Consider the following 23029-nt stretch of genomic DNA (forward strand, 5'->3'; position numbering starts at 1 on the left):
GCAAATGTATTTTTAAAACAGGGGGGCGGGGGATGTATTTATCAACTGAAAAAATGCCTCACCTTCCTTCAGTGCTTCTAGCTCCCAATCAGTCATTTTATCGCAACAGCTGCGCTCATGCGAAAAAATCCTTAAAACATACCCAATATATATACAAATATAGCTATGTATATATGTATATATATAATATATATAAATTTTATTTAAATAAAAAAGAAAGCTCGAATCCCAAGCCAATATGTGTATATCAAATCCTTGACCAGCCAGGTCTGTAGGGCATAATCAAATTCAATGTGAAATAGTATATAAACACGGTGCCTTGACTGGGCAAATTAAATAATTGCTACTCAAAAGAGTGTTCTGTTTGGACTCTCCTACTGGTAGGCAATGGCAGGACTGTATTACACTTCCCACCCCCCCATTTGTTTCAATTAACAGTATGATGGACACAAAGTTTAGACTGAGGTTTTTATGACCTCAGCAGGACTTAAGGGTTAAGAAAATAAGAAACAAGAAAAATATAAACTCTTGCTTTTACCCAACCAAAGCAATGCAGTAACTTATTACATAACCAGTGCTTTCTGATTTAGTAGTATAATCCAGAAAAGGAAATTGAAAAAATCAGGCAGAGGGATGGAGAGGGTGACTATAGGAAACAATCCGCACTATACATGTTTTACAGTCTTAGTTAAGCACAGACACACGGCATCAGAATATGTGCAGCAAAACTAAGTAATAAAAAAAATCTTCCTTACTCTTTTCAACATTTTCATGAAGACACTTTTTAAATATTGGAAAGCCAAGTCTATGAAAACTGACTTTGAGGTATTTACTATCTACTTATGCAAATGATTCTGAGCAGCAACAAGCGATCAATTCATAAATTATCCTTAAGACTCAGGTAGTTTGTATTTGCCAAATCTCTTTGAAAGCCAGGGACTCCAGTATATAGGAATTTTATTTTATACTTTTAGATATTGAGAATTAAACAAAAACATCCATTGAAATAATGTGGCTCTGTTCATTTTAAGTTCAAATCAAGTGTTGCAGTTTTAAAACATGGTTGATTGTCCTGGCTTTTGAGCATTCTATGATTTCAGCAAAAGTTTAATGTGGAAAGCACAGCTCCAAATTTCCAACCATGAGCTAAACACAGGCAATACACTAACTGTGTATTTTCAGTGTTAGTAAGCTACAGTTCATTCTTAAACTCTATTTAAATTGAATCAAATAATCCGAATGCTGAACCAGCTTTTTGATTACATTAAAGTAATACAAAGGATCTTTAATGGAAATGGGGACCTCAAAAATTAACTGTCTGGTAATAATCTCTCTGAAAAGTTGAAAATAAAAACAAGAAACAAAAGTTTTGATGTCATTTAAAAAACATCCTTATCCATGAAGCTAGTGATTCAGAAAGGAAAAAAGAATTACAAATAACAGCTCTGGGAAAAGTTGGTTTGCTGCACATTTTCTAATAACTCAGTCTATTACTATCTCTTTGTTTCTCAAGCACCACATAATTCTCAAAAAGGCTGGTGCTTTTTGTCTCTTTTAGTTTACTAGGTAATGAGAGTTGGCAAGGATTAGGGGTAAGGAATTATACACTGGGTATGTAATAATACCAAAATACAAGAAAAACCTACTTCTTTGAGATCATACAATTAATCAAACAGAGTGTATATATAATATCTTCTTTTTTTTAAAGCCCTGGATCCAAGGCGTCCAAAGTTATTAAAATAAAGTTCATTCACAGAACAAAAACAAATTTAATCTGAATTGCTTGCAGATACTGCTAATTTTCTTTTTCTTTAAATTAAAAAATGCATTAATGGGAACTATGTGCAGGGTTTTTTTTAGTAGTGGTGTTTGTGCACATTGCCTCCGGTGCATTTCCTGGATTTCTCTGACCACTCTTAGAGAAAAAGTTTAGAAGTTATCCGTTCTCCTACCCTATGCCCCACAAACTGATTAGGAGCAGAAGATAAAAGTAGGTCTCCTCATATTTTAGGGAGCAGAACTGGAAGTAACTCCTGATCTCTGGGAGTCATTGTTATCCCCTCCTCCCTCGGGGTCTTCTGATAGGTTCAGAGAGCTGGTCTTGTTTGATAGGAGGCTGATATTCTCTTGTGTCAAGGCTGATCCATTCGGTACATCACTGTTAACATTAAAAAAAAGGTAGTTGGAATTTTTAAAAAGGAGAGAAAGTTATTTAGTAGAATAAAACCAAAAGGGTTTATACCACTTAGCACTGTGGGAAAATATATGAATGACTTTCAAATTTTAATTTAGAGCTCCTCATCCATGTTTTAGCACAGTGATAGCAAACTAAAGCTAACCAGCCACCAGTTTTTGTAAATAAAGTTTTATTGGAACACAGCCTGTCCATTTGTTTACGTACTGTCTACTGCAGCTTTCACACCACAGTGCAGAGTTGAGAGTTCCAAAAGATAGGATAAGGCCTACAAATTGAAATATTTTCTATCTGGCTTTTAAGAAAAAGTGCTGATCCCTGACTTAGCTGGTTTACTAGCATAAGAAATTATTTTGAACCCAGGATGATGCATGCATTTAAAATAAACAAAACCCAAGCCTGAAAGCAACAGGGCATTAAAAATTCCTGTTATATAGTATCAGGAGGGCAACACAGGATTATGTATTCAAAAGCCTCAAAATATCCTAAAAAAATAATTAAAGACATGTAAAAAAGAATTTATTACAATATCATTTATTGCAGGTTTGTTCATGATAGTTGATACGTATCTTTTCATACCTACAGAAGAATATTGGATGACTTGGGATAGATATGGGTGGTGGGTGGGTGGGTTTATAAAAACCAGCAAGAGGCTAGATGCCCACACACTTCAATTTCCTACAACTTATTTTTTGTAACATTTAAAAGGGTAGGGGGGCTTTTATTTTCTGGATTTTTTTTTTTTTTGAGTATTTTTTCACATGAATATATATTACTTTTATAATTTAAAAAATAAGGCTAGAGGCTGGCTGGTTAGCTCAGTTGATTAGAGTGTAGCTTTCTAACACCAAGTCATAGGTTTGGATTCCTGTACTGGCAAGCTATCCCCCCCACCTCCCAAAAAAGGCTGCATTTAAAATAAATTTAAAAACAGGGGGAATAGGAAATGTAAACAGAAAATTTCATTTGTTAATTATTAACAGATAATTAAACCTTGGATCTGTTCTGAGTACAAGTTTATAACTCCTACATTTATGCAAAAATATTCTTTTCTCAATGTACACAATAATATTTTAAAAATCAAAACATATTTATGAGAGTAATTCTGTTATGACTGGGTAATAAAATTATTCCTTTTATGTGTGGCTCAACAAGACTATGAAAATGACTCTTTATTTACCTGAACGTTAATGTAAGGTCCTCAGCTGGAACCTTGTTTTGTGGTTCTGGTTGTCCATTTTCTGCTTGCTTACTTGCATTCAATTTACTTTTCATGTCCATAGAACACTGGCTCTCCTTTGAAAGAGAAGGAAATAAAACCATTATCTTCTAGTAATGGTGCTAATGGAAAAGGCCAAATACAAATAATACAAACAAACTGCTGACCCAAAAACCATATTTAGATTTGTAAAATGACCAAAGAAATATGCAGACTAAAAAAGAGACAAGTACAAAAACATAGAGTACAACCCACTTGCCTACTATCTAAGCTAGACAATAAGGAGACTCCCTAAAGCCAACATGGAAAAATCCCACAGAAAAAAACAATGACGCAGAAAAAGCAAGCCAAAGTATGGTATAATAAGTATGTACAATATGTTTATTGAAAGCAGACAAACTACACACTCAATTTATTTGTTTAGAAAAAATGTAAAAACTATGCAACAAAAATGTCAACTAACACGCCAACTGCAAGGATAGTTCAATCTCCTAAGATTCAAAGTTTACTGAAATGAATGTTTGTGCACTGTAAAGCAAATCCTAAGCCTATTCATGGATACAGTTCCACAGGAAAGAATGTGCAGAGTGCATCTCACTCATAACAAAAAAAAAGTCACCAATAGCTTAAAGGTTACAAAAACTAGAATGTTATTTTATATAACATGATGGTATTGCAAAATAGTAAACACTATCCCATCTGCTTCCCTAATCAGTATGTTAAATAGAAACTTTTTTTTTTTTTTTTTAAAGATGACCGGTAAGGGGATCTTAACCCTTGACTTGGTGTTGTCAGCACCACGCTCAGCCAGTGAGCAAACCGGCCATCCCTATATAGGATCCGAACCCGCTATTCATGGATACAGTTCCACAGGAAAGAATGTGCAGAGTGCATCTCACTCATAACAAAAAAAAAGTCACCAATAGCTTAAAGGTTACAAAAACTAGAATGTTATTTTATATAACATGATGGTATTGCAAAATAGTAAACACTATCCCATCTGCTTCCCTAATCAGTATGTTAAATAGAAACTTTTTTTTTTTTTTTTAAAGATGACCGGTAAGGGGATCTTAACCCTTGACTTGGTGTTGTCAGCACCACGCTCAGGCAGTGAGCGAACTGGCCATCCCTATATGGGATCTCAACCCGTGGCCTTGGTGTTATCAGCACCGCAATCTACCGAGTGAGCCACAGGCCAGCCCCCTAAATAGAAACTTAAGAACTACCATTAACTACCTTGTTTTCCCTAAAAGTTAATGAAGAATCCTAAAACAAAGAACACACCCAAACCAAATGGAAATGAGGAGAGAATTGATAAAATAGGGAGGCAGCCCATCTTGAGATTTATTCTAAATATTAATCACTCATCAGAGTACCTTGGAGTGATGATTCTATAGTTCTAAGATGATTCTAAAACTCGAGAGCCATGAGTTTCTGTGATATAACCACACAGAAAATTTCATTTCACCTTCCCTTTCTTTTGCCACCATAACACTTACCATACTTAGTTCCCGGGTTCTCTTCCCAATTTCCCTTTCCACCTGATGCAGTTCCAAGCTCAACTGCTCACTTGAGATCATTCCAGGCCACTTTGGAGGTGGTGGTGGTGGGGGCTGTGGCTGGCCTGCCAGGGTGTTCGCCTCCCTCTGCAACACCAGCCTGTTACTAACGGCCTAGTGCATAAAGCCAAGCACATATACAACTCAACACACTTCATACCATGCACAGAAGAAGCAGGCCCAATTCCAGACCACAGCCTTAAATAGTGTATCACCCAAGTATTTTGCAATAAAAGTGATACAACTATGAGACATCATCTCTTTTTTTTAATACGATTTGAATAAAAAAAAAAAAAGGATTTAAATTTAGTACATAGTTAACTTCATCTTAGGTATAAATTGCTCTTTTTATTTTCTTATTTGAAATACAAGTCAACTATAAATGTGTATATTTCCCTCTCTGTTTTATTGTTAATTTTCTCTAAAGGAAACCTTACAATTTATTTCAATGAAAACTCAGTCATGGCAAAGACTTAACTATTAAGTGTATGATAATCTTCCAAATAATACTGTTGTTATTCTGGGACAGAAAATGGGTCTAGAAACTTCAACGAAGACAAAAAGCCATGAATTTGAGGATAAAGTATAATGCCTTATGGGGCTGAAGATCTGAGTCTTAAAGAAGTTAATGAACTGAAGACTCACATAAGTAAACATTGCATTCTGTTTTTATGACAGGAATCAGCAAGAAGTTTTGAACCAATATAAATAAAGCAATGACAAAAGCAGACAAAATATAAACATTACATACATTTTAAAATTTCTAAAACTTATTGCTTTACATAGGAACAGAAGCCAGACATTTGTTTCAAAAGCAATGTTCTAATGGTCTCTCTAATGAGGAAGTCTAAGGTAAGATTAGTTACACTTTTTTTTTCCCCCAAAGTAAAGACTTACTTATCATTAAAGGTTATGGTAGAAATATAAAGACTAATGTTCTACATTTCCATTTTTCCCTCCAGAAAGGAGTGATAGACTTGTCGCTAAAATGTCTTTAAGTTTTCTGTATTCAAAGAATATGTTCCCACGTAAAGGATGATATAAACAAAACCTAGTCTTCCTTACATGGCATAAAAGGGATTTAAAAAATTCTTTGATTTTGTTTTTCATTACTTCTTTCCTTTTTTTCTGGCAGCTGGCCAGTATAGGGATTGAACCCTGGACCTTGATGTTAACCAACTGAGCTAACCAGCCAGCTGATTTTGTTAAGTGTCAGGAAGCATGGTAGAAAAAACACTGGGTTTGGAATATGAAGACTTGGTTTCATGTTTCAACCCATAAGAAACTCATATCCTTCAATCAAAAAAAGGGGACAATACCACTTATCTAACCTACCTATAGGGACATTGTAAGATATGTGGTAGTAATAGGGGCTATTTTTTTAAAAGTCAAAGCTCTAAACTTCTACTTTTCAAAGACTTATAAAAGCTAAGGACTATAGGACATAAGAAAAGTAAAAAATTTTAAAGTAAAAGCATTTGTTGATAAAACTATTTACCTTAAACTTAAATATGCCATCAGGGAAAACAAGCTCCTGCTGGGAAATTTTAGATAATCTTTTATCTATTCTCAGGTAGTAGAAGTTCTAAGTTTCCCAAGAACTAAACCCAGTACTAGATTCTTTGAAGAATGGACACTAATACTAACTCTTAAGAAATAGACAAAGTTTTGTGTTTATAGTACCTCAAAAGTTTCTCCATTTAAAATCTCTGAGAACACTTCAAAAACTGAGATGAAAAAGTATCTACAGGCTGGTACCTCTAGTCCACGTAGCTGGGTCTGCTGGCTAATCTGATGGTTCAGTTGCTGCAATTCTAGTCGTAACTGTTCTCTCTGAGCAGATGGAAGGGGTTTTCCATGACTGGCCACTTCTGACATGGATATTCTCTCTCTTAGGTGAGAAAGAGAGAATGAAGTAAATTTTAAAGTTTTATTTTGTTAAAATATTACTGACAAGAAAAACAAAATAAGACAAGTTGAATAATTTTAAAGGTTTTTACTTGTTTGTACAAATAAAAAGAATGACTCATACCTTTCGCTGAAATGTCCCTGAGAAGGTATATTTTGATGAGGTGAATATGGAGAACCTCCCCAGCCACCATGGGTTCCATATGGACTATAATCTGTAAGAGAATGATTTATTGTGATGATGTATTTCAGAGATTTGATTCTTCTTTTAAAGTACTCATAATCTATAAAGGCATAAACATATTGTATATACAGCTATCTGGAAAGATATTTACCAAAATGGCAATAGGGTACTGATATTTGTTTGTTTCTTCCCCACTGAACCTTTAGTCTTTGTATTTTTTTCCTGTGTTTGAATTTTTTGAGAATGAGAATGTATTATTTTATTTTTATTTTATATATATATATATATATATATATTTTTTTTTTTTTAAAGATGAGCAGTATGGGGATCTTAACCCTCGACTTGGTGTTGCCAGCACCACGCTCTCCCAAGTGAGCCAACCGGCCATCCCTATATAGGGATCCGAACCTGCCGCCTTGGTGTTATCAGCACCACACTCTCCTCAGTGAGCCATGGGCTGGCCCTGAGAATGTATTATTTTTTTTTTTTTAAAGATGAGCAGTATGGGGATCTTAACCCTCGACTTGGTGTTGCCAGCACCACGCTCTCCCAAGTGAGCCAACCGGCCATCCCTATATAGGGATCCGAACCTGCCGCCTTGGTGTTATCAGCACCACACTCTCCTCAGTGAGCCATGGGCTGGCCCTGAGAATGTATTATTTTAATAAAAGGAATAAAGCTATTTAAAAAAAAACAGGCAATCTTCATATTTAAATATTTAATTTTAGTTCATACTCCTAGAATTCCCTGAGTTATACTTACCTTTTTTTTTTTTAAAGATGACCGGTAAGGAGATCTTAACCCTTGACTTGGTGTTGTCAGCACCATGCTCAGCCAGTGAGTGAACCAGCCATCCCTATATAGGATCCAAACCCACGGCCTATATATATATATGATCTGCACCGCACTCTCCAGAGTAAGCCACAGGCCGGCCCGTATACTTACCTTTCATACAGTGATAATCTCATGAAAAAGCCTGAAAATTACTGCTTTGGAAGATTACTGAAAGTGCTGATAGTAACAGGAATAAGGGTGATGCTGGGAGTCATGAATATGAACCTTCTAGATCAGCATATCTCTAATATTCTCACCTGAAATGTTAATAGATTTTGTGGGAGCCCCCTGAGGTGCCATAGCCTGCACTGGGCCAGCACCCTGATATATTGTTTTGGAAGTTCGAGAGATGGCACCAAACCGAGATACTGTTGGTCGGTCTCCAAATGGGATGAGGTCATCATCACTGGTTTCAGCTGTTCTTCTCTGAAGATCCAATCGCTGATCTCTCATTCCTTTACTCTCTACACTCTGATAAATAAAAAAGCAAAATGAGAAATCCACCCCATACTTAGATCTCTAACATAATTTCCTCTAGCTCTGTAATAAGGTTAAATAAGAGTATAATGCTCTTATTGGTAAGACTAAAGTCATTAGTTTGCCTTTGGTTGTCATATAAAGCATTGTTTTTTAAAAACTTCGATCACTCCCCACAGTAAGAAATATATTTTACATCATGATGTAATGTGTGTGTGTGTGTATGTGTATATATACACATACAAATATATATATTTTATACACACATACAAATATACTCCAAAATATACATGCAGATCCCTAGTTAATTTATATGAACATTAACATTTGAGAAGTACTGGGTTAGATTTTTTTCACCTATTTGGGAGATTTTCAATTATCTCTACAATGGATTGCAGACTTTTTTTATTCTTTACTGATTCAAGGAAATGAGTTTTATTTTGCTAATACTTATGTTACTTTAATATAATAACCCTTTCTGATATCTCTACAATGGATTGCAGACTTTTTTTATTCTTTACTGATTCAAGGAAATGAGTTTTATTTTGCTAATACTTATGTTACTTTAATATAATAACCCTTTCTGATAGCCTTTCTGAAAGATCAAAAATACCCTAAATGTCCATCAACATGAAAATAATCTATTTATATATTAATGTATATGTATTTACTGTATGATATCAGTTAGCATACAATATCTGACAAAAGCAATTAAAATGAATGAACCTAAGCTATCGGTATAAACATAGACACACCTGAAAAATAATGCTGAATAAAAATATAAGTTAAAGTATATAGTTTACGTAAGTCTAGAAACATACAAAACAACACTATTTAGGAATAGTATAAAACTATCCATGAAAATGATAAACACTAAATTCAGGATAGAGGTTACTAACAGGGAAGGAGAGGAGAAAAATGAGATTAGCGAGGTACATACATAGGGATTCAACTTCTTCTGGAAAATTTTATTTCTTTGAAAATAAAAAAGCAATTAAGATAAAATACTGATATATTTTTAGCTTGGTTTTAGATACATTAATGTTACATTATTTTTCATTGAAAAACAAAATAACTTAAGTATAATGAATTTCAACATCTCACAGCTCACTTGAAGCTAAGCAGCTATAATTCTGACTCAAATATTACCTTTTTTTTTTTTGGTGGCTGGCTAGTACAGGGATTGAACCCTGGACCTTGGTGTTATCAACACCATGCTCTAACCAATTAAGCTAACCAGCCAAATACTACTACCCAAATACTACTCTTGCTCACTAGACTCAACTTTGTTGTTTAAAGTTCAGAGTTGTGAAAAAGAGTTTTAATTTATTTGGGGAAGAAATCCAAGATCTTGCATAATTATGTAAAATAATTTAGTTTGGGTTCTAAACAATTGCTGGAAAATTGCTATCTGCACAGCAATGTAATAAATATTCTTCTTTGTCTAGATAAGTATTAAAAGGAAAAAAAGATAAGTATTAAAAGGTTTTTATTTATACCTGACTGAAATAAAAAACCAAATAGTTTAAATATAATTAAGTTGCAGAGTATAGTATCTAAAACTCTTAAACGAAGCTAAATTATTTCTGCTTAAACTATAATGAGTGAAAATTTATTGGTTTATCTTGCTTTGTATTAATTATTGCTTCACTATTACACATACCATCATTTCCACACTCCCTGCTGCCACAACATCTTTGGGTTTTGCATCTTTGGTTCCAATGTAGGAGCCAATGGTGTCACATGACCAGGGAGAGTATTGGCTATAATCGTTTCCTTTGTATTTCCCAGCTACCTTCAAGTCTTCATCCAAAAACTACAGAAGGGGGGAAAAAAGAAACAAAGCAGGAAATAGGTCTATGAATAATGAGAGAAAGCAGGGAATTTCTTAGAACATTATACTGTATACTAATGTATACTATACATAATAATGGTTGCTTTTTAAGTGTCACAAGAGAAGATTTTTATAGACTGTGAAAAAATATTTAAATGAAGAATCATGTTTAACCTTCATACTTTGTTAGCAGAAGGTCAAAAAGAAGTATTTCAATATCTCTCAGGAATCAAGCTAGGATTTTAGAGGTCTGCTCATCCTTTTCTTCATCAGATGAAGTCAACATTCAAGAGAACATGAAGGTACTTCTCAATGTTTCTTTCAATAACATTCAGATAAACAAGAACTTTAAAAACGTTAAATGCTCTATACATGAGTACATAATGATGAATCAACATTTTACTGAAATCTCTTTAAAAGCAATAATTCATATCTTGAATAAATTCTGGTCCTTAGGTTGATTCAATGACATAGAAAGGATAAGATGCCTAATTTTTATTTTCTCAAGATAAGTTTTGCAATTACCTAGTATCAGAGTAGCTATTTTAAGGCTAATGCATTTTTACTAAAATCACAACTTTACATTTATGTGATGTTTTACCTTTTCAAAGTGCTTTCATGTACACTATCTCATATGCTCCTCAATTCCATGATAGGTAACATAGATGATAACCAAGGCTATACCATTAGAGGGCAGTGCTAGAACATTAGTGCTGCTTTCACTTTATCACAGGGTATATATACTGATACCTATGGGCTAGTGGAACATTTAAGTGGCTCTATCTGAATCATCATTATTGACCTTCTGCACTGACAGAGGGTCTGCTTACCAATTTCACTCATTTTCAACCACAAGTTCTGTTTCTTTTCTTTCTTTTTTTTTTTTTAAAGATGACCGGTAAGGGGATCTCAACCCTTGGCTTTATTATTGACCTTCTGCACTGACAGAGGGTCTGCTTACCAATTTCACTCATTTTCAACCACAAGTTCTGTTTCTTTTCTTTCTTTTTTTTTTTTAAAGATGACCGGTAAGGGGATCTCAACCCTTGGCTTGGTGTTGTCAGCACCACGCTCAGCCAGTGAGCGAACCGGCCATCCCTATATGGGATCCGAACCTGTGGCCTTGGTGTTATCAAAAACGCACTCTCCCGAGGGAGCCACGGGCTGGCCCTCAAAATCCCATTTTCTATAACCACAGTTTATTATGCATTTGCCTTTTTGTCTTTTTTTGTGACCGGCAACGGATTGCAACCCTCAGTGTCGCGCCCGTACCGGACCGGGACCGGCAACGGGATCGCAACCCTCGGTGTTGCACCCGCACCTCACTCAGCCAGTGAGTGGCCGGTCTGTATGTGGGATCCGAACCCTCGGCGGGAGCGCCACCACACTAGGTAGAATTTTTTTTATTTGTTTTGTTTTTTTGGCAGCTGGCCAGTACAAGGATTGAACCCTAGACCTTGGTATTATTAGCACCATGCTCTAACCAACTGATCTAACCAGACATCCCTGGTTTAACATTTTAAAAAATCAATGCAACCTCATTATTTTTAATAGGATCATTTAGTAGTACATCTTGAGATTTTGTGTTTGTGTTTTGTATTTTTTGGTTTGTGTTTCATTTTTACTTAACCAGTTATCCTGGATGTCTTTCTATGTCAGTATATAAAATTATTTCATTCTAAAAAATGGCTGCACAATATATTATAATGGAGGGGAGGTGACCAGCACTCTTGTTAGTAGGTCATGTGTTTTAAAAGTTAACTGTTCTCCATGAAATTTGTAAGTAGAAAAGAAATAAAAAAGGGTATGAAATTTTTTTAGTAATGGTAGGATAAAGAAAAGGAAAGAAGTTATGAATAATAGAAGCAGAACTTGTGGGGGCTGGCCCATGGCTCATTTCTATAATGTTATGAATTTAGCACAACTGGTTGTTTATAATCAGAACTGAGGTTTAAATATATGCTTTGTATGTCAGTAACTAAAATGATTCTAAAGTCCCTCTAGTAGCCAGCCATTATTTTTTTATTAGAAGTTTTAATGGCTGCACAATATATTATAATGGAGGGGAGGTGACCAGCACTCTTGTTAGTAGGTCATTGTTTTAAAAGTTAACTGTTCTCCATGAAATTTGTAAGTAGAAAAGAAATAAAAAAGGGTATGAAATTTTTTTAGTAATGGTAGGATAAAGAAAAGGAAAGAAGTTATGAATAATAGAAGCAGAACTTGTGGGGGCTGGCCCATGGCTCATTTCTATAATGTTATGAATTTAGCACAACTGGTTGTTTATAATCAGAACTGAGGTTTAAATATATGCTTTGTATGTCAGTAACTAAAATGATTCTAAAGTCCCTCTAGTAGCCAGCCATTATTTTTTTATTAGAAGTAAAAACAATAATAATATGAATAGTTATTATTTACTGAATGCCCTCTATGTGCCAGATGCCTTGTGTCTCATTTAATCTTCACCACACCACTATGAGGTAGACTTTATAGGCTTGATTTATAAATAGAGAAACCTGAGTCTCGGTGTTCAGGAAGGTTAAGTAACTTACAAAAGATCAAACAATGAGTAACGCAGCTGAACCTTAAAGTTAAGTATGTTGATTCCAAAATCATAATGTCATATTGCTTTCCATATTTATAGTATGGCATAACCAGGTTCAAAGATGTCTCTAATCCACAATTAAAAAAAAAAAACATCGTACAAGCTGTCTATACAAGTAAAACTACGTTAATAGAAGATGTTATTTTACAAATTCACCTACATTATTTTGGAAAATTTATCCAAAGTATTTAGATGGGAAAGCTACGCACTTAGAACTTCTATTTAGTAGATCATGTTCATACACTCAACAGATTACTGTTTATTTTGTGTGATGCACTCCACTTTTCAATTTTCATTGTTTATTATTCATAATTAGTCTGTGAGCAATGCTGTTTAGAATCATAATTCTATACATAAAGGATATCATACATGTTCCTTACATAATATTAACTGCAACCCTGCCAAGAAAACTTGACTCTGAAAAAACATACATGTACTATAAGCTGAGGCAGCATGTACTATCAACAAAACAAATAAACACAATAAATAAGACCAACGAAGCCAAAAAATTGGCTTTTTGAAAAGACAAATAGAATTGTCCCTAGGCAAGACTGACCAAGAAAAAAAAGTTACCAATATCAGAAACAGAAAGATGAACATCACTATAGACCATATTGACATAAAAAGATAGTAAGACAACACTCATTAATAATAAATATTTTTTTGGTTTTTTGGCAGCTGGCCAGTACAGGGATCCAAACCCTTTACCTTGCTTTATAACACAATGCTCCAACCAACGGAGCTAACCAGCCAGCCCTATTATCACTGTCTTATAGAAATAAAAAGATAACCCCCCAAATTATGGTTTACTGCCCTGTGATACATTAACTAGTTTTTTTTTAAGCAACTTTATTTCTCAGTATTCTTGTTATTTTCTTACTTTCACTATCTATATTTGCCTGTTTTCCCTGTTCTTTAAACCAACATTACCATCCTTCTGATTTCCTCATTATTTAGTTAAATAAATCTTCAATGTGTCTCACTTATTTAAAAAAATCTAAAACTTGGAATAGAGAGTAACTCCATTAATTTGATAAAGATTATCTACCAAAACACCTTCAGCAAACATTATAAAGATAAATTATTAAAAGCTCCATCGACTCAAAGATCAGATATTAGTCAAGAATGTCTGCCATCACCACTTTTACTCAACATTATACTGGACTGCAACAAGAAAAAAAAAATGATGTAAGGGCTGAAAGGGAAAAAATAAACAGTTATTATTCACAGTTGTGTGCACTGAAAATCCAAAAAATTCCACTAACAAATATTAGAATTAATGAGGAAATTTAGCAAGCCTGCTGAATAGAAGTTTCAATACACAAAATCTACTTTCTCTATAATTAATAATAGAAAATGAAATTTCAGGGCCGGCCCGGTGGCGCACTGGAGAGTGCGCCGCTTGGGAGTGTGGCGGCGCTCCCGCCGAGGGTTCGGATCCCATGTGGAGACCAGTTCCGGCTCACTGGCTGAGCGCGGTGCGGCCGCTACACCGAGGGTTGCGATCCTGTTGCCGGTCCCCGGTACGGGCGCAACACCGAGGGTTGCAATCCCGTTACCGGTCAGTAAAAAAGACAAAGAGGGAAAAAAAAAAAGAAAATGAAATTTCAGAAAGGATTCCATTTAATAGTTTCAAAAAACATCAGTTATCTAAGAATAAATTTAATGTGAGATGTGCAAGACATTGAAATAAATATAAAGTAAGTATAAATAAGATTCAAATAACTGGAGGGGTATTTCATGTTCATGGAGACTTAATATTACAAAGATGCAACTTTTTCTCATATTGATCTAAAGCAACACTGTCCAATAGAAATATAATGCAATCCACATAAGTAATTTAAAATTTTCTAGTAGCTATAATTAAAAAAAAAAGAAACACATAAAATTAATTTTAATAACATATTTTATTTAACCCAATATATCCAAGATACTAAAAATACTAATAAAATATTTTACTTTTTTTGGTACTAAATCTTCAGATCCAGTGTCTATTTTATGCTTATAGCACATCTGAATCAGACTAGTCACATTTTATGCACTAAATAGCCACACAGGGCCTACTGGCTACCACACTGGACAGCATAGATCCAGAGATTCAACGTATACTAATTAAAACTGCAGCAGATATTTTTGTGGAAATCAACATGCTGATTCTTGAAGAAAAACAATAGGGGAAAACATATAGCACCTCATATCAAGACTTATAAAACTACACTGAGATGTAGTATTGGTGCAAGAATAGAAACAGATCAATGGAACAGAATAGGGTCCGGAAATACACAGTGTCACCTGATTATGACAAAGGTGACTGCAGAGCACTGGGGAAAGGATGGTCATTTTATTAAATGGTGCTGGGTCAATGAGACATCTTTATGGGAAAAAAGATAAATCTTGACTCCTAAACATATTATATACACAAAAATCAATTCCAGATGGACTACAGAGCTAACTGTGAAATAAAATAATAAACCTTTTAGAAGAAAGCATAGCAAAATATCTTCATAACCTTGGAAACAGGCAAGGATTACTTAAATGGGACATAAACACTGAAAAAGGAAAAATTGATAATTGAGACTAAAAATGATGTGCTTACTTCCTCTTGATGGAAGGAAGGAGGCAATGTTGGTGAAGGTGCGAAAGGAGGCGGGGAGATAACCTTTCTTTCCTCTAGTTGGGCCATTATTTCCTTCCGTCGGCGATGTAGCTCATCTAGACTAGGATGGGGCTGCGGAGGAGGAGGAAGCCGGCTATAAGGGGGCTCCTGAAAATGGAAAGATTAATTAAAATTGAAAAAGAATTTCAGAACATATTAATTCATTTAACATATATTGTAAATAAACAGTATCTTATACACCCATCTTAACATTTGTAAACACTAAAACTTAATAGAAACAAAGTAAAACAACCCCCCCAAAACTCTCAAGATCTCCCAAACAGCTAAATTTAGGTTTCTTTTTCTTGGCCAGAGACCATAATTTCCAAACAGACCTAGAATTATTAATAAAATAATCTGAAGTTCAGAAACTAAGAATGGCTAGTGGGGGGTGGAGTTTCCCATAGTTTATAAAAAGATATAGGGCCGGCCCGGTGGCGCACTGCTACAGTGCACCACTTGGGAGTGCGGCGGCGCTCCCGCCACAGTAACAGAAGGAAATTTAGAAAATTCACAAAGGGGAGGGAGAAAAAAAAAAAAAAAAAAAATTCACAAATGGGGGGAAATTAAAAAAAATTCTCCTAAATAATAGGTAAAAAGAAAAATCACAGGGAAATTAGAGAGTACTTTGAGATAAAAACCAAAGCACAACATGAAATTTATAGGTTGCAGGGCTCATGCAGTACTTAGAGGAAAATTTATACTTGTATATGCCTATATTATAAATAAGAAAAATTGGAATCAGTAATGTAAACTTCTGCCTTAAGAAAACAGAAAAAGAACAAATTAAACCTAAAGTAAATATAAGTAGGAAATAACAAAGATCACAACAGAAATATATGAAATAGGGAATGAAAAAACAATAGAGAATATCAACAAACCCAAAAGTCGACTCTTTAAAAAGATCAATAAAATTTGCAAACCTTTATCTAGACTGACCAAGAATAAAAAGAGAGAAGACCAAAATCACTAAAATCAGAAATAAAGCAGAGGCATTATCACATTGTCATTATGTTTCTTTCTGGTGGTAAGATTTAGTTTCTCTTCCTCAGTTGCAACTTTTTTCTACCACTGGGTTTTGTTCTTTCTTATGTATTTGTGGTAGTGATTATCATTTTTGGGATTACAGATACAGGACTTCCTTGATGATTTTTTGTAGGGCTGGTCCTTGTGGTGGTAAACTCCTGCAGTTTTTGTCTGGAAAATACACTCTTTCTGAAGGATAGCCTTTCTGGGTACATTCTTGGCTGGCAGGGTTTTATTTTTATTTTATTTTGAATATATTACCCCGTTTTCTTCTGGCCTGTAGAGTTTCTTTTGAGAAGTCTGCCATTAGTCAGATAGGGGCTCCCTTATAGGTGACCTGATACTTTTCTCTTGCTTCTTTTAAGATTCTCTCTTTTGTCTTTGAGTCTGTCAGTTTGACTATGTGTTTTGGAGAGGACCTTTTTGGATTGAACCTGTTTGGGGATGTCTGAGTCTCCTGGATCTGAAGGTCAGTGTTTCTCCCTATACTGGGAAGTTTACCATTATTATTTTGATGAATACATTTTTCCATGCCTTTTCCTTTATTCTCCCCTTCTGGAACATCAATGATTCAAATGTTTGTGCACTTAAGTTTGTCTGCTGGTTCTCTTAAATTTTAAAAATTCTCTTTTCCTTTTTTGTCCACCTGGGTTATTTCTAAAGGACTATCTTTAAAATCTGAAATTCTTTCTCCTTGTTGTAGCCTGCTGCTTAAGTTATTAGTCATGCTTTTTATTTTGTTGAATAAATCTTTCAGTTCCATGAGTTCTGCTACATTTTTTTAAAAGGTATTAATCTCTTTGTAAATTTCCTCCTTCATATCCTGGATTTTTTTCTTGTTTCATTATGTTGTCTGAGTTTTCTCATACTTCAGTGAGTTTCCTTAAGATTGCTGCTCAGAATTCCTTTTCAGTCATTTCAAGGGTTTCCTGCTCTATAGGGTCTGGTATTTGAAATTACTGTACTCATTTGGTGGTGTCGTATTTTCTTGAGTTTTTGTATTTCTAGTATCTCTATGTTGATGTCTGGTCATCTGGTAGAACAGATGGTTCTTTATTACTCTGGAGGAGGCTTTGAGGAAAGAGACATGCCTTTCTTTTTCTGGTCTCCACTGATGACTTTCTTTGTGTCAATGTAGTCAAGTGGCTGTGTTTGTGGCTGTGGTGGCCCATCCACATGGAAGTGGTGTTCAGCATTCTCTTTGCTTGCTTCTGGGCAGAGGGAGCTGCCCTTGGCTCCTGCCTAGGACCCTGCGCATGCTCTGTTTCTTGCCTGCTTCTGGGAAGAGGGGGCTACCCTCAGCTCCTGCACTTGCACGAGTTTTGAATGTGAAACTGAATCAACTGGAAAGAGATGTAGCACACAAAAGGTCCATTTTGCTGGTCCAGATCTAGTAGCATATGCTTTGCTTTAGAGTTATTGAGATAACAGTTGTGGCAGTACCTTTTCAATTTCCAGACTTTTGCTTCAAGTGGTATAATCCTGGAACCAGCCAGCAGTCAGGACAGAAGTTTTCTACTTCTACTGCTTCTTCATTATAACAGGTTCTCTTGGTGGCCAGTTCTGCAGTGCTGTTCTGAGACTCATTTCTGGAGGCCTAGCTTAAGCCCGCTTTTTAGCAATTCTGCCAATTTTGTAGGCACCTAACTCCTGCACTAAATCTTCTGCTTAATGATTCTGCTAGAATTATTTCTTTTACACTGACCACCTCAACAAAAACAGTTGGATTTTTCCTGCAATGAATGGTCAAAAGGAAGACACAGATAAAGTTGCATGATATTTTGCATGTATTAGTAATGCCATATCAATTAAAAACTATTATTTTGGAGATATTCTGATTCAAAATTAAAAGACAGCCTTAGGAAAAGGAAATGGAGAGCACCTTTAATCTATTCCTTTCTTCAAAATAATAGCACTATATATTGCCTCTGAAAGAGAGATCCAACACTTCAGTTTAAAAATAATTCAGTGTCAGGGCCAGCCCATGGCTCACTCAGGAGAGTGCAGTACTGATAACACCAAGGCCACGGGTTCGGATCCTATATAGGGATGGCTGGTTTGCTCACTGGCTGAGCGTGGTGCTGACAACACCAAGCCAAGGGTTAAGATCCCCTTACACGTCATCTTTAAAAAAAAAAAAGAAAAAAGATCAGTCAGTGTTTATTTTACATATGAATTGTACACATGAAACCTCAGTCATCTCCTTTCCTTTATTCTCCATACCTAGTATTGTCATTAAACTGGGCTAATTTCTCAAATTTATTTGTTTTCTAAACCCTTTCTTCTCCTTCCCCACCATACTAATTCAGGCCTCAACACTCACATCTGGATTAAGAGCCTCCTAGCTCCTCCTAGACTCTAGACTCTCACCTTTCTAATTCATCCATAAATTTTTCTTCCTATTCCCAATGTCTCTATTTGTGCCCACTTTTTCCATGAAGTCTTTTTGATTCCTCAAGTTCTCAACAGTCTTTCAGGCAATTTCTACCAAGCTAATATTAACCGCCACAACTAATCACTTTATTTTTAACACACACGTGCATATACTACTTACACATATAGTTTTCTATGCTTTACTATTATTGATTTTATACTGTAAACTATCTAAAGGTATAATATGCTGCATTTTTCATATACATTTCAGGGCCCAGAAAAATAATACTGATAATTAAAAGGAAGAAAAATATACTGTTTGTTTAATACACCCACTTTAATATTAATTCTCTTTTCATTCTTGAAGAAAATTTTGGTCATGAATATATACTGCCTTACCCAGCAAATTTCCATTGTCTACTTGGGTGACTTGTCATTTACATAAATATAAAGACACATTTATTATATAACTGCTTTAGTAGACAAGGTAGTTTGATTTTTATTGCTTTGCTTTATTTATTTCATACTATTTAGTTGATCATAAAATCTCAGCTTTTCCAAAGTATTAAAAATGCATTTACTTATCTTAAGGAGGCTACTGTGTAAATACAGTTCTCCTAACTCCTAAGAAAAGTGAGTGACATAAATGAAAGACCATTACCCTGCTGATATGGTGCTGGTTCAAATGGTGGGGCAGCTCCTCGAGGATCCTGATAATAAACATCTGCCTGTTGTGCTGGATATAACTGAGAACTTCGTGGTACCATCTGAAGTGGTTTGGTGACAGGCATTGGAGGCAGATCCGTTGGCCCCCTTGGAGGTACAGGATGTGGATTCACAGGTAAGGCAGAAATATTCTTAGGGACAGATTCTAGCCTAAGGGAGTAAGATTATGCAAGTCAAGTTTAAGGTCATTAAAATACTTCTAATGTTCATATATTGTTACATGTAAAAAAGATTACCACAATTTGGGAAACTAGCTTAATTCTAACAGTCATGCCTTCTACAAAATTTGCAAATTTTGATGTTATTTCACTTATGCTAATTATTTCTTAAAAATCACAGTTTTGTTTTTAAAAAGCAAAACATTAGTTATTCCTTCTTCATTCTACTTTAGGCTACTAAAGAAGAAACTTTAAATAAGAGTTAGAAAAAATGACATACAGGTCAGGAGGCGATCCAGGAGCACTACTGCTCAGATGATCTATCTTTCCTGGTTTCAGACTAGAATCATAGGTGGGGTCCGTCCCTCGTGGAATCAGCTGTGTTACTGTATTCCCTGCTGATACAATTCCATTTGGCAGAGCAGGGGGTTTTCTGCTAGGCAGATCCACTGCCCCTTCATCTGGAAGGATAGATGCTGAAGGCAGGCCCACCTCATTAAGCTGACCCAAAGAGGCACTCAGGGGTCTTCTGGGAAGCAAGCGTTTGTTCATTTTACGAAATCTACATAAAAAAGCAAAGGCACACACCAAAAACCAAATATAAAAGCAAACCCTAAAACTAAAACATAGTTAGAACATTACTTTCTAGAAATTCTCTCTCTTCAAACATTGGCTCTATCAACTTGAGAATTCTGTGTGTGTATACATGTGTTTTTTATAAAATCTCAAGCAGAAAGACACTGATTAAGTATAAAATTCTTCTTAATGAATATATGTAATATTTGTAACACTGCAAATCATACTACCCATATTTTTACTATAACATACATTTGTTGAAATTCGTATTTCTAAAACTTATCGGAGGAGGGGGTAGGAAAATCTTTAGAAGACAGTTTCTGAAACATTTTACTTTAGATATACCTTGACTACTTTGGGATACAATGAGCCTGTGTTAAAAATAAAGAACAAAATAAAAACAAAGCCAATGTGCACATTGAAAAATTTACCATTTACTCCACTAAAAAACTGTAATAATTAAGAATAGTGAGACTTTTATCAGAACTGCTTCAGAAATGCTAATGTTATGTGCGCCTACACAAAATTGAAATTATTTTAAAAGTAGGTTAATAGAAACAATACAGAATAATGGCTTAAATTTAAACAAATGCTGTGGCATAAAAGGCATATAGATTCTAAATCTAACCAAAGGAGAAAAACTAAGCCATCAGACACTAGGATCCTTGTCCCTAAACAATGAAAGCAAGTCTATTTACAACTGCTAATGCATTTTTTTTTTTGTCTTTTGTCTTTTTCCGTGTCCGGCAACGGATCGCAACCCTCAGTGTTGCCCCCGTACCGGACCGGGGACCGGCAACGGGCTCGCAACCCTCGGCGTTGCTCCCGTGCCCCGCTCAGCCAGTGAGCGGGAACCGGTCTGTATGTGGGATCTGAACCCTCGGGCAGGAGCGCCGCCACGCTTCCCAAGCGGTGCACTATCCAGTGCGCCACCGGGCCAGCCCTGCTAATGCATTTTTAAAACAATTTCAAAAATAATCTCCCGTAAGAATAATCCTATTTTTCTACATTTCCCATATTTAACAAATTTCTGGGGAGAAAAAACTTTCTGGGGTAACCACTGTTAAAAGTTTGGTATATCATCATACAGATTTTTTTCTTCTATACACTAGCTTAATATTCTTAAGCATGTAAGGTTATTATTTACAGAAACAGGTTCATATATTACTGCTTAGTAATTTTCTTTCTTCCACTTAATAATCGTGGATATTCCTTTATATTAAGTTCATTTTAGGTTGTTTTTTCCTTACTACCAAAACAATGCTGTAACAAATAGCTATACACATGTACTTGCACCCTTGTGAAAGTAACCAGAAGCAGAACTGCTAGGTCAAAGGGTGTGTACATTACAATTTTTATAATGCCATACTGCTCTCCAAAACTATCATAACTCCTATTAATAATAAAGGAAAATGTCTTTCAATACCCCCTCAAATACTTGGTAGTATCAGTCTTTGTTAACTTGGTAGCCTAAAAATATTGTTTTTATTTGCATTTCTTTAACAATTAGTGAGGTAGAACATAGTTTCACATGTTTACTGGTCATTGAAATTTCTTCTATAAATTGTCTATGTTCATGATACATAAAGACTTTTCAGAATTTTCCTTGCTATTTGCACATATTTCTTTTCAACTGAATGATTTTTTAGGCCCTTAACAATCATCATGTTGAAATTTTAATTGGGATTTAATGAAATTTACTGTTGAATTTAAAAGAAAATAATTTTATAATAAAATTTAATAATTATAATATAAAAATTATAATAAATTTTATAATAAACTTTTATAATGACAAGCCTTATCCAAGAGCACAGTCATGTTTATTCACTTATTTAATTCTTCTCTTATGTCCCTAGGCAGTGTTACCAATTTATTTTTTAATGTTGTTGCTAATGTGAAAGGGATCTTGAGCTTATTTTTTATTTATTTATTTTGTCTTTTTTCGTGACCGGCAACGGATCGCAACCCTCAGTGTCGCGCCCATACCGGACAGGGACGGGCAACGGGATCGCAACCCTCGGTGTTGCCCCCGCTCCTCGCTCAGCCAGTGAGCAGTCGGTCTGTATGTGGGATCCGAACCCTCGGCGGGAGCGCCGCCGCACTTCCCAAGTAGCAGTGCGCCACCGGGCCGGCCCGAGCTTATTTTTTAAATGGTTATGTTTTCCTTTTTAGTTTGTATGAGAGCTTCATTTTTGTAATTTTTTATTTGCCACCTAGCTAAATTGTCATTTCTTTTGTTTTTAATACTTCTCTTCTGTTTTTCCACATAATTTTATTGCTAATTTATTTTTTATACTTTAGCTATTGCTTTCAGAATGTTCAATAAGTCTTATTAGAAAATTTTGCCTTATTACTCATTTTAATGAGACTGAATTGAGTATTTTACTGACTAAGCACCTTGTTACCATGCTGGCTTTTGACTTAACATACAATTTATTATCATGTTGAGAAAGTACCTACAGTATTTCTGTAGTATCAAGGGATTTTGATCTAACTGACACTGGATTTTATTCAAATGCCTTTTGGTATCATTGGATATGATCACAATGTTTCTTCTCTAACTTATGGTAATTATATTGTACTATATTTGCACTAAGTTATGGTGTCTATTTTTTTTTTGTCTTTTTTTCCGTGTCCGGCAATGGATCGCAACCCTCAGTGTTGCCCCCGTACCGGACCGGGGACCGGCAACGGGATCGC

The 23029-nt window shown here is 35.2% G+C and overlaps 1 protein-coding gene and 1 non-coding gene across 2 annotated transcripts in view; both read right to left on the reverse strand.

Annotated features, from left to right (window-relative positions):
• Positions 1-1755: 1755 nt before the first annotated feature.
• RC3H1 (ring finger and CCCH-type domains 1) overlaps positions 1756-23029 on the reverse strand; it is a 53201-nt gene continuing 31927 nt past the window's right edge. Inside the window, exons 9-19 of the mRNA XM_008578276.1 lie at positions 20034-20315; positions 19531-19745; positions 17769-17839; positions 15411-15578; positions 10039-10191; positions 8156-8369; positions 7005-7095; positions 6731-6863; positions 4913-5086; positions 3375-3490; positions 1756-2158 (exon numbers count right to left, since the gene is read on the reverse strand). Coding sequence (XP_008576498.1) covers positions 2008-2158; positions 3375-3490; positions 4913-5086; positions 6731-6863; positions 7005-7095; positions 8156-8369; positions 10039-10191; positions 15411-15578; positions 17769-17839; positions 19531-19745; positions 20034-20315 — 1768 coding nt within the window. The 3' untranslated portion in view covers positions 1756-2007. The remainder of the gene's footprint in view (positions 2159-3374; positions 3491-4912; positions 5087-6730; positions 6864-7004; positions 7096-8155; positions 8370-10038; positions 10192-15410; positions 15579-17768; positions 17840-19530; positions 19746-20033; positions 20316-23029) is intronic.
• Positions 9544-9617, reverse strand: TRNAI-GAU. The gene has a single exon. It is a non-coding gene; the product is annotated as a tRNA-Ile (tRNA).

This window comes from Galeopterus variegatus, unplaced genomic scaffold, assembly GCF_000696425.1.
Source record: "Galeopterus variegatus unplaced genomic scaffold, G_variegatus-3.0.2 Scaffold1655, whole genome shotgun sequence".
Taxonomy (NCBI): domain Eukaryota; kingdom Metazoa; phylum Chordata; class Mammalia; order Dermoptera; family Cynocephalidae; genus Galeopterus; species Galeopterus variegatus.